Genomic DNA, 13,153 nt, shown 5'->3' on the forward strand with positions numbered 1-13,153 from the left:
CTTGCACAAAAACCAATTTTGTTCTTGCCTTTTTGTTTCAGTCTTAACACTAGTAATACTCTTTTTAAACAGTCTTTGTTACTTGAGGAAGTTTTGTCCTTGATTAGGTTAAATCATTCACATAATCTAGGTCACTGTGGCTGTTAACAGCACTCTGCAAATGTTACCCTTTGTGTCAAAGCACTGTCTGTAAAATGTACGTATGAATCAGTGTTACATTTTTAATAAAGTAAACACTCCACAGACTTGTCAACTTTATTTGGCAGAATGACTGTCTTTCTCTGCATTTGGAAATCACCCAGAAAATTTTCAGTCTCACTGTAACCTAAATAAAATTGCTGAGGTAGGCTATTCATATGCTTGCATTCAATTCAGGGTTAGAGTGTGTATGCCACAGAGAAAGAAAAAGAATAATCTTAATTTCCAAAAGGATGAAGCTGATCATTGTCTCATCTTAAGTTGCTTTAAGACATCTATAATAGTATACTGCTTTAGTTTTTTCTTTGTTTGTAGGTACTGCCTGGTTATTAGCCTAGTGGGTTTTTTCATGTTTAAAATTAGTATCAAAAAAAATGATCCAAATGTAGTATCATGCTGTAAGAGACTTCTGTAGTACAGAGGGTTATATAAACAAGCTACAAGTTTCTTGATGTTATTCTAACTTGGAGTTCATGTTTGTTCAGTGCTTTTTGCCAGGTGGAAAATGTTTCTCGCCTGGATCATTTTTTCAACCTGTTCTTCCAGCGTGCACTTCAGCCTGCAAGACTCAAGTCAAATGCCAGCCCCAGTGCTCAACACTATGATACCTGCAGTGCCTTATTCTTAGACAATCTCCCAGGCTTGCGCTGGCTGACGTTGCCTCAGGAAATCAAGGTAGTGTCATTTTCAGATCTCTCGAGAAAAACTTGTATATGAGAGGCCAAAAGTTTGATGCAGGTATCTTCTGCTGTTACTGTGTAATTTACATAAGTGCTTTGCCCATCCCAGACCACCCATTTTCCTATGGGATCCTTTAAGTTTGGAACTACACAATTATTCCCACAGGAAACAGATAGCTATTATGAGTGTAGTTTAGTGACTTAGAGTTATCTAGGAAAAGAACATGATGACAAACGAATAAAACTTGATTTAAAATATATATGTATATAATACACACACACACACTCACACACAACTAGCATATGCAGTAGGAGAAGCAGCCCTTGGTATGTAGCTTTATATTTGACTTTGACCATTTAAGTATTTTTCCAGGTAGAAAATACTACTCCAGAAGCCCATACATAACTTGTAATTTAGGGGAGTTAAAAACAGCTGTTGCAGAATCAAAATAAATATCCATACATCATTTGTTTGACACCATTCAGGTACAACTTTTCTGCACTGTTTCACTGTGTCTGGTTACCTCCCCATTAGAAATGGAGTTGTGCTTTAAGCAGTAGTAAGAAAAAAGCTAGATCACAGTAAATAGCATTATAGCTTTCAGTCTTAAACATCATTTTCATGACTTTAAGAAGTTAAAATAGGGACCGTTAGGATAATTATTAATAAAGTAATAGTTTTTAAAATAAAAATAATAGATTTTATGTATGTGTGATGCATAATCCTAGCAAGTCTTAGCTGTGTTGTACAGTAGTTGGTAGACAAGCTTATTATAGTATCTTTTATCAATGTAGTGAGTTCTGAAAGTGAACACGATACAATTCTCAGAGAATGTAGGGGAAAACTTTTGTGAAACTACATTTAGGACAAAAGCTGATAATTGTGTCTTATGTACAGAAAGTTCCTTTGCAATGTTTTTTCTCACTTTTTTTTTCCCCGTTGTGTATCCAGATCATCTTTCAATCTCTTTTTATTTTTAAGCCCCTGTGGATATTTTTATGTAATTATGGTGTCAAATACATTCTTTAATAACACAACTGTGTATGCATTTGTTTAGAAACAAACCAGAAGACTTCCCTTACTCCCTCAAAGAGCTTGTAGTTTACAATTTTTTTCTCTGTTTTCATGTTACAGTTTGTTATGAAGTGATTTAGCATCACTGCCTAAGGTTTATGTGTTCCATGTAAAGCATTGCTAGAACATGTTTTGACCTGACAGTAGGTTCAGGTGTAGATAACTGGGTCTCGCTAGGTGCAGTTTGCTGCTTTATTTTCCATTATACTGGAAGTACAGAAATCAATGTGTACTTTCAAGACATGGTGATCATTAAATGATTGCTTTTAAGTTTCTCATCAGAAAGACCTTCTGGGACTTTTGTGTGGCACAGAGTAGATGAAAACTCTCCTTGTTTTTTTTCTACACAACACCCCCCACCCCGTTTTCTTAAATGAAAAGCTCTATTCTTGGAAGACGGTACAGTCCACTTGGCTAAATCAAGCATCCACAAGAAATTTTGTAGAGCACTAAAGCAAAAATTTAAGCAGGGCTGAAAGTATTATAAGCACCCTGGCATTCTCCTGGCTTTTTTTTTTCCTTCAAATCTCTGTAATCTCATCAGTATTAATAGTTGTTATTCCCTTGTAGGTTTTATTGATGTTTTGTATTTTAATCCTCTAGAGGTTTTTTCCTCATTAGGTTTTTGGCCTCGTAGCAAAATAAAACTAAAAATGAGGCAAAATGAGGCTGCTTCACTTTACTGAATTTGTAGTGACTTGGCGTAGCTCCATCTCGCCTTCTTTTAGAGCTATGATATAAATGACTACAGTTGAGGTGCTAATCCTGAACTCTTCCTATTATTTAATGGGGAAAATCTGGCACTTTAATAGCAATTCAACTGCTCGACTTCAGCTGTTTACTTTAGTATTATACAAATCATGCCTTAGGACTCCTGTGGCTTCATCTGCATTAACTATGAAAAGAACCTGAAGTGAAAGGAATAGCTCAAATAGAGACTATCTACACTGTAGGTATTTAATGAAATGCAGTCTCATTCAAGAAACTAAACATCTAAGTAGCTAATTACTATTTAAATCTGCTGGCCTTTAACGAGACAGTCATATTGTAACATTAGACCTTTTTTTCTATTTAGAGCAGTCATTTGCCATGTTATACAAAAACTCTAATATGATTCCAGTTGAGAAGGTAATTTTCCATACAGTGCATATACTTAAATTGCAATTTGGTAATATTTTATATATTGTCCTTCATTCAAGAAGTGTTACATATCAGGCATTGTAGTTTGGTGCAGTGGACCCCTTAGATTATCAGTCATTTCAATTCAGGGCCTAAAGCTGATGAAGGAAGGATTCACCGTATTTTCATTGTTAATCTTCTTGAACATTAGTGAATCTAGGATAAATTTTTGCCTTTGTGATTTTTAAATACTTTCAACTCCACAACTAGAAAGTTATTTTCCATATCATGTGAAGAGTTGTTTGCATGTCATATTTGGCTCAATACATGTATGGCAGTTTCTACAAAATTTCACAGGAAAAAAAAATCAATAAGATGAAATGATGTTTAGAATATGTTAGTCTTGTCATGGTAGAGTTTGTTTTTTAATAAGTATTTGCTATGATTTAATGCAAATGAAACAGCTGGGAAATTTTAAACTGAGAGTTTTCTTTCATGGATAGACCCAAAATATTTGTAAGCTTGTAGAAAACATAGTTAAGGCTAGTTCTAATTATTAGACAATTATTCTAAGCTAAGCCAACCATAAACTCCATTATCCAAACTTGTTTGTTTCTTTTGTTGCTGCTGATGAAATATTGTACTCACTGAAAGTAAAGAGGCTGTACGATGGAAAATTGAAAGTGTTTCTCAGAATGGCTCTGCAAAAGGACTAAGTTTGGATGTTCAAAATGACCTTACCTCTGCAGTGGCATTTTCTTTAATTTACAGGGTCTTTATTTGAGGATAAACTAACTAGGGCTTTCCTGGTTTTCTGATTTTTATGTTTAATAAGACCTCATGTACAATTTCCATAAAAGTGTGTTTGGAGGGAAAGGGATGAAGTAGTATGTCTTTCAACTTCACTACTGACAGGGTTTGCAGAATTATTTCAGGTTTGCTACTATTCAGTAATAGAAGTTGCCATGGACATTGCAAGCTATGCATCAGTCAGTGCTATTTGTTACCAAACAGATTTCTGTTTGCTGGTGTAGCCTTCTCTCTCTTTTCTCCATAATATGAATTGTCTTCTCCTTTATCTTTAGCAGTAGACTGATAATGATTTAGTTCTTTCCACCTTGCCCCATTGTATGTGTCTAGATAAATTTTTGCTAAATGTGCTTGAGGCCAATGTGTTTGCAATGATTTTAGTCAGACTTCTGCTTTTAAAATTCGTATGTATGAACACCCTGTTATATATGTTTTAGCTACAGAAGTACATATTTATAGAGTGTCTCAGAAAAGTTTCCTTCATGTCATAACTCCAGAGCTAAATCTACTCCCCAGGTGAAAAATATAGAGGTGTGCACATAGTCCTGTAATGTGCCCGTCCACTCACTTGCAAAATCCGTGCTCCATAGCTGAAGGGAATAAAATGTTTATGCAACACGTAGTTGTAGAATATGGTCAATCAGCAACCTAATATAAATTTGAAATGCTAACTATTGTCGCACATTTTTTTCCTATCCAAGAAATGAAGACTTTTTTTTTTCTTGTACTATTTGGTGATCAATTTTTTTTTCATCTTCCATGATTTTTCTTTTCTTTTCTCTCAAGTTTCTGTAGAGAGACTCTATTCCAAAATTGTCTTAGATCATCCACATTTTCCAGAAAAAATTTGTTGTTGCAGAAGATGAAATTTCCAGTTAAGTTTTGCTGAAGATCTTTATATTCTATATGGCATATAAAACTAAAAATGTCAGTTCTTCGTTGGGCAGAAAGCCATTTAAATTTTAACTGGGGAAAAGCTGAGAGACTTAGTTGTTGGCTGCCAACAGCCTTGCTGACATGTCTCTGTTTGAAAAACTGGCTGTATTTCAATTAGAAGCAGCCTGTTAATACAGCCCAAGAAGTTTGTAATGATGGGTTTTAGGTTCTTCTCATTAAGTAGCACATTTACGTAATGAACTTCAGTGGCTAGTACCATGTTCTTTAAAGGAAAGCATTTTTAGTAAAACTTACATTAATCAACAGCTCTTGTAGTTAGAGAAATAAGCAAGCTTAAAGCGGTTTCAGTAGAACAAAGATAATGTGTGAGAAAGTTTTGGCAATTTCAATAGAGACAAAAACTAAATCCATTGTGAAAAAGATTTTTCTAATAACTCAGCTGGATACAATAGCGTGCCAGATTTCAGCATTGTCTCTAGCCTTCAAGGGGTACGCTCTACACCTCATGTTTTAAAGCATGCTGAAAGTAAGAGTGACATCTCCTTTATACTGAACAGGGGGTTCAGGAGGCACACAAGCAGACAAATTTACAGTTTCAAAGAAGAGGGAAATACGCAGCAATTAAGAAGGATTTTTCTTTAATCTGATGAATTGAGGTGTTCTTGATACTTGATATTACTGCTGAAAAGTATGTGCAAATTTTTCCATTCACTTTGTATTTGTGAATCCTAATCTTCTGAGACTAGCAAGATAAACTATGCTATTATTGTAAGTTAATGTGTTAGAAATCTCTATTAAAATGTATTGTTTAAATATTTCAGATGGAAATTGACACAGCACTGAGTGATCTGGAAGCAGCTGACTTTGCAGAGCTGGTAAACATTTTATTTTTGTTGTTTGCATTGCACAGTGTCTCTTTGCCTTGGTATCATACTCAGTAGTTTAAAAAAGCACTAATTCCAAACTCCTCCACTTTTTTTAATCAAGTGGTAGTCAAGCCAAAGGTGTACTGTATTATTCTTGTTTTAAGATAGCTGAATTTTACCCATTCTGTTTATCTTGAATCTCTCTCCATGGTTAACATTATAACTATATTAAATCCTATAGGATTAGTCACTGAAAACCCATGATTTACTATAATTTAAGTCCATGGGATGTCTATAAGCACACTCTAATTTCAACATAGCTGATTGTTGTTACGTTTCTTTTATCATGTAGATAACTGTCTCCTTCCCAAGCAATTGTGAATAAACCTGAAAACTTCTATGGAGCACAGAGAGCTTAATTTTCCAGTTTACAGAAAGCAATTACAAGTTATGCATATTTTTAATACTGTTAAAGGAGAAGATAGTAATTTACTTAAGTACCACTTGCTGTGCATGCTCTTTACTGCACTGTACAGGAGAGTGAGGCGTAAGCATATTGCAATTTCAGTTTTACTTTCTAACGAAAGAGCTTTCTTAAACTCATTTTCCAGAACAGTTATTTTAAAATTATATTCTTTATCGGTATATTATAATTGAGCGTAAAGATAACTTGTTTGATCACGGATTTAGCAGAACAATTTGGGACACACATATTCATAATTACAAAAGATACTTAACGATTCTTAAAACCTACAATACAAGGTAGGCAGAAATATAGTACCTCTTGCAAAAGAATTAAAAAAAAAAAATCACTGTAATAAACAACCTGGGTGTTTATTTACTGAAAGCAATGTTTATAAGTTGTAGCTTACTGCACAGAAATTGATTGCACCCACTTAATTTAAAAATACAGTATATTCACCTAAAGGTAGTGTTACTAATCTGAGAGCACTGGGCATCTAGATTAAAAGATCAATGAATCGGTATATTTTGGGTAAAATGTGAAGTACTGGAAAAAATGCTTTGACTTGAAAGTCTTACTTCAGGCGGGCCTCTGGTGCCAATAGTTACGCTTCAGCTAATTTACTCTTAAGAACTCTGAGAATTAGCATATCCTAAAAAAAATAGTTATGGAGAGGTAAGAACCAGATAGGAAATCTGTTATCTTGAGCTGAAAATTGTTAGAGAAAATTGTAGTGACGTGAAAATCAATAATGGAAGCTAAAAACTTGGTATTTCACTTAAGTGTTCAATATTAAGTGCTATACTTGTAATAAGAAGCGGTCAAAAATGAAAGTATTAAATAAGATACTGATTACAATTGACTAGAATTAGTTGACTTGCATTTGGTAAACAAAATAAAAATTCTGAATTAAAAATTATACCATGCTTTTTTTTCCCACAGTCTGAAGATTATTACGATATGAGAAGATTATATGTGATTATGGGCTCTTGTCTCTTCTACAAGGTAGTATTAGTGATTAAGGCCTAAAGATTAAGAAAATACATCTGGAAATCAAATCCAGTCATGGAATAACTCTTTTCAGAACCTCACAAAGATGAAAAAAAACTTGATTGCTTTAAACACGTATTTCTAGTAACAGACCTAAAACTCAAACACCATAACAGAAAAAATTGATGTCAGGAAGTGAGAGGTACTATATCATCAGTAAGAACAAAATACTTGTTTGAAGCTGTCTTATGGGAATTTTGCGGCATATGATCCAAGGATTAGAGAGAGACAGTAATAAGAAAGTAATAAGAGTCAATTCAAGTGAGACTGTATGATATTCTAATAGGAATATTTTGTTCATTGCCATTTTTAATAAAGATAACAGGTGATCTATCTTTGATCTATCTTTAAATCAAAGACTTCAGAAATTGGATTGACAGCTTTTTTCACCTTGGCCTCATTTGTTAAGTTACTTATCTCTATTAAATGTAGACAGTGTATTCAACAGTATAAAGAGGAAGATAACAGCCTTTGCTTTAAGGAAACTTACGTTTTAAGGATTTTATCATGCAGTTGTTCTTTATGCTGGTAGTGTTATGAGACTAAACTGTTAGCACAAATGGAACTGCACAGTATCTACCATGACAGCGCTTTAACTGTAATGCCCTTAGTGCTAGAAACACTGTTGTGCTATGTATCATCTTTGGAAATTTTATTAATTCCAGTGAAAGCTCAGTATTTTTGGAGAGAGAATTAAATGAGAATTAAAGCACCTCAACTCTGTAGCTGTTTCGCAAGCTGTTAAAGCCATGCATCTCCCAGCTCGCCTTTGATAACTTGCATATATGCCGATGTTTTATTTGTTTATATTTCAGTATTTTGATTTTTCAGATGTGGTGCAAAAGCTAAGTGTTATCTGTTGTACAACTGTATACCAAAAAGACAGTCTCTGGCCAGAAAGCTTACAATCTCAATGCATGTGGAGCATGGATATCTCTGTATGAAAAGTATTCTGAAGTGATAAGTGGTGGTGTTGTATTTCTTACTGAATATACTTCCTTTTCTGTGTTTAATTAAGGGTTACTTGATTGGTAATCACTTGCCAAAGGAAGATCTTATTGATATAGGTTTATATTGTCGGCACTATTGTCTGTTACCCTTGGCAGCAGAGCAGAAGATTGGCCAGTTAGTGATATGGCGGGAAGTATTTCCACATCATCATATGCAGCCATGTGAAGTTTCAGGTTTTACAGGATACAGGGAACCTGAAGCCAGATACTTTTTACTGATAGTTGGCTTGGTAAGTTAACATTTGCAATATGCCTGTTCTCTGATGCTCTTTTTTGCTGTTGTGTGTTTTCTATTGTTCAATAAGATCATCCTTTTCCATGCGTTTTATTTAGTAATTTTACAAAATATTCATATTATAGCTGTTTCATCTCAGACTAGCCTTTTTTATACATTTGTAAAGCTTGCAAGTTTAAGTATAAATTCTCATTATTTTTATGCCTTTTCACTTCAGTTGAAAATGTTTTTACTTTCATGATCTTGTATTTTCAGACAAGTCATTTCAGAAATGTGTTTGGTTTTTTAAAATACGGACTTTTTTTAAAGCAAACAACTAATGAGTTGGTACATTATAGCTTTTATGTTTGTATGATTAACTTAAATAACATGATAACAGAAAGATCCCCGTGGACATGACTTGATTAGGAAAAAAAATAAATAATGCCTCTGGAAATGAGGAAGGTGTGTTGAATATAGTGCTGTATTTTGTCCAAGTATGAGATGAGACATACATATAATACAGCACATACTGTATATTAAACCAAAGGCTAATGTTGCTACCTCCATGTTTACAGAGACACTTCATGCTGTGTGTCCTGCTAGAGGCAGGAGGCTGTGCATCAAAAGCTATTGGGAATCCAGGACCAGACTGTATATATGTAGATCAGGTCAAAGCTACTATACTTCAACTGGAAGGAATAGATGCCAACATAGAGGAAAGGCTAGATTCTCCTTCCATTCCACCTTTATCTTGTGCTGACTGGTTCCTTCCTGCAACACGTGACAAACTGGAGAGCCTGACCACCTCACCCATCCTAAGTAAGCTACAAAATACGTCCAAATCAGTAACCGCTCCAGCAAGCAAAAGGACCCTGTTTGGTGACTCTTCCTTAATGACACGTAAGCCAAGCCCTACAAGAAACAGTGGAGGACCTGACCATGGTAATGAAGGTCCTGCAGAAGATGAAAGCAGTAACCCACAATCTGCAGTGGATCAGGTCTGAGAACAAAGACAAAGAGAATTGCTAAGGTTCTGGTGGGCTTAGGGGAGATGGCATTTCTTTTAAAAACTCTTAAGTAACTATTTTTTTTAAATAAATCATGCTATAAAAAATAAATCTAAGAGCCCCTGCATTCAGTAGAAAATACTTGTCTTGACTTGGGAAGCTTTGGGCCAGCCTCACAGCTGACACTTTTTTGATTTTTATCATTGCTTCTAAATATTTATGTTTTCACATGACTAAAATGGGCACAGCTGCATTGGAATCAGCAAAAATAATTGGAGAATATCCCCAAAATAATAATGGTGTAAACATAACTTGTCAGAACAAATTGCTGTACAGTTGTACAACTGCTTCTAATCCATTTTAGTCGAAAATAGGCTATAATATACATTTATGTAAGTTGATGCAAGTGTTTGGGCCTTTTAAAAAATGCTATGTTATTTCCTTCTAAGTAGGTGATTTGTTGGTTTGATTCTGTTCTGTTGTTAGATGTGTTTTATCTGTTAGTTCATCTGTTTGTTTTTCAGGTCACTAGAAAAAAACATACCCTACCAAATCCATTTCATTTAGGAAACCTCAAAAAGAACCTTTCAGAGAAAGATACAGAACTAATTAACACTATCAAGTAAGAAATTATTTTTTTAATCAGCATTTCATTTTTAAGGTCATACTTGGATGGTTTTTGGAATATGCACAGATCACAGAAGCTCTTGCATAATTTTATTAAACCCAAAACTTTGCTATGCAAGGATTCTCAAAAGTGAAGCTCTTAAATGGATAGCTTAATTAGAGAAGATGACTGTTTCTCAAGAATATGTCAGTAGAATGTATGCAGATGTCCCACATATATGTGATGTTGGAAGTTCAAATAAAAGTTTTTGGACCACACATACACCTTGTTCATCCCTGGTATCTCTAAAGTAGGTGTACAAAGGACAAAGAAGCCACAATCTTCCCAGTTCCCGCTTGTTGCTGCTGTGCAGCACAGTCTGCTCTGCTATTTTGTCTGAGCTCTAAAGAAAGCTTTCCTTCCCCCCCCACCCCCCCCCAAGCTTTTATTTCTCTTTCCCTTTTTCTTTTTTTGGTGACAATTTCTGAGAACACAAGTGCAGTACCTAAGTAGTTCCATAGTTTTTTGGTTGTTTGTTTTTTCTTTTTTTAATTTAGTATTTACAGTCCAAATTAGCAGGAATTCTTTCGTGTAAAAATAGAAAACTTCTTAATGTCTGTATCCGTTTTTGTACTTTATTGTAATTATTAGAAAAACAATTCTGTCTTAAGAAGCAAAAGTATATGTTGTTTAACTGAAATTAATTTCGAAGTTATTTGAATATTAAATGAATTCTCCTATTTTTGCAGGTTGACATCTGGTCCTGAGAACACCCTCTTCCACTACCTATCTTTGGAAACGATGCAAGGAATCTTTATTACTCCAACTCACAAAGACGTAGCACGGCTTGGTGGCTCCATCCACCCGCAGTTAATTGAGAATTTCTATCGTTGCTGTCTTACAATTCGCTCCATTTTTCAGCAGTCCATGAGGAAAGAAGTATGGAAGCTTTGTTTTCTGTTTTTCTATTTACATTCTCAACTGAGTATTTCAAGATTGTTTTCACTTCATTATTTAAGTAGTTCACTAGCAGGTGTATTAGTACGTGTGTGGTTGTTTTTAAAGCTCCTGATACTTTTACTGTTACGGGCAGGTTCTTTCTCTGACCATCCAACCACGTATGCATGCAATTATGGCTCTCTTTCCCACCAAAAATTGCCTCAAAATAAATACTCCATGTCTCAAATATAGTATTTTCTTATTCTGTTTCATATTAGGACTCTTGTTCGTAACTTAGCAAAAAGTTTCACGTCTTGGATTCAAGAACTGTAAGTAGCAAAAGAGGGGGGTTTTAGCCATTTCAGTGCTGGGAGGGGATTTCAGATTGGCAGCAAAAGGAAATTTAGGCCCTCTTTTTTCACAGAAAATGTTTCGTATGAGCAGTGATAGTGCAGTCTCCCCTCACTGTGCTGTCAGTGTGTCTGAACAATGACCTGAAGAGGACCTCTGACGGTGAGAGGGTCGTTCATTCTTAGTGTCTTTGCTCTCTATGCTACCCAGGATTGCTGATACATTTGCCATCCACTAATGTCTGTAATTGTTTGTTCACATGGATATCGGTCTAAAAGAAGATTGACTATAACGATCGATTCCTTTTAATTATGCTGCCAGATCTCTTGGATTTTAGATTGGGTGGGCTGCCAGAATAGGTAAGGCTTTTTCGCTTTACAAAGATACCAGTTCAAGCCTTACTTTAGGCTTGGGCTGTAGCCTGATCCCAGCTGCCAGAGCTTTATGTGGATACTTGGTATTTAGATTACACTTAAAAATAAACAGATCAGATGTCAGCAACTGTACTGCCTTGTGTTTGATTAAAAATTTCTGTTTACTCCAGATGATTCATCTGGGGTAAGATGGTAGTAGTAATGCAGAAATCTAAGCAATAGGTGTAAGAGTCAATTTATGAGATACTCCATTCAGATGAGACATTTTGTGTTCAATGCACACTTTATTTTGCTCGAAGTCTGGTTTCTTAATTGCACAGTCAATTTTTATTGAGATGAACTAAACTAGGATAACACTTCATCTCTGCTAATTTTGTGACCTTTTTAGTCCTTTTGGAAAAGTGAAAGAATTAACTATAAACCTAAGTGGAATACTGTCTGTCAGTTGCATTTTTGAAATCCTGAAGTCACCATCCAAGTGAATTAAATGAGAAATGGGAAATAATAGTACAAATTGAATCAACACAGTTTGCAAATAGCAGTATAATTTTTCTTAATGTTTTCTTGAAGTTACAGGAGAAGTCACTTCTGGTTAGACTGATGTGCCTTGTAAATCATCTAGGAATTTTTAAGTGTTAGAAAAATAAGCTAATTTGGTGGATTGCTCTGTCAAATTCATATGACACTGGAGTTTGGCTGAGTAGGACTTTGGCAATGAGTTGTGTATTTTGGACACTTCTGTTGGGAGATGTAGAAACCCAAAAGCAAGCAGAGAGAATACACAAGTATTTCTTATCAAATTGCCTTTGGTTGCAACTGTTAAATAGGCAGTTCATAGTTCAAACCAAAAAAACTGAATGAAAAAACCATTCAACCATTAGGAGTAGCTCATAAAAAGTGAAAAACTCACGCTTTGAAAGTCAAAACTTCTGTTTCGGCCACAGCTACCTCAGCACATGATTTTCTGGCTTTTTCAGAGGTGAGTACACTAGGCAGCAGCTGGGTTCATTCTGCTCTGAAAATCAGAAATAATTGATGAACATATGCTTCAGAACAAAGTTTCTCTTACAGAAATTTGGGGTAGTTTTTGCATGTTGGCTCCAACAATTAATGCTGAAATTGCCAGGTTGCATTATGGCATGAGGAAAATGTAAAAGAATAGAAGTTTTTCTTGCTCATCATGCACGACAAAAAAGTCAAATACAGAAATGTACTATTACACTGCTTATTCTTTGACATCAGCTAAATATTGTTATAGTTTAAGATTCAGAGAATTGCACCAATAATGCAAAATTACTGTAAACTGAAAAATAATTAATTTTGCCTCACTGAGAACTAAAAATTCACAATTTAACTTCTAAATGTGTACAGAAATTTTTAATAAATGCTAAATTGTTATTTTAAATCCTGAAATGTATGTTGCTTTATGTAATAAGCAGCCCTGGCCTCATTTTTTTATCATCATCTTAGTATTTTCTTACTCTTAAATA

General features: G+C 34.8%; 1 protein-coding gene across 1 annotated transcript in view; it reads left to right on the forward strand.

Annotated features, from left to right (window-relative positions):
- INTU (inturned planar cell polarity protein) overlaps positions 1-13,153 on the forward strand; it is a 48,841-nt gene that overhangs the window by 31,207 nt on the left and 4,481 nt on the right. Inside the window, exons 8-15 of the mRNA XM_059826877.1 lie at positions 684-873; positions 5,601-5,654; positions 7,051-7,113; positions 8,177-8,398; positions 8,961-9,383; positions 9,917-10,014; positions 10,749-10,938; positions 11,237-11,242. Coding sequence (XP_059682860.1) covers positions 684-873; positions 5,601-5,654; positions 7,051-7,113; positions 8,177-8,398; positions 8,961-9,383; positions 9,917-10,014; positions 10,749-10,938; positions 11,237-11,242 — 1,246 coding nt within the window. The remainder of the gene's footprint in view (positions 1-683; positions 874-5,600; positions 5,655-7,050; positions 7,114-8,176; positions 8,399-8,960; positions 9,384-9,916; positions 10,015-10,748; positions 10,939-11,236; positions 11,243-13,153) is intronic.

Source organism: Gavia stellata, chromosome 19 (assembly GCF_030936135.1).
Source record: "Gavia stellata isolate bGavSte3 chromosome 19, bGavSte3.hap2, whole genome shotgun sequence".
NCBI lineage: Eukaryota > Metazoa > Chordata > Aves > Gaviiformes > Gaviidae > Gavia > Gavia stellata.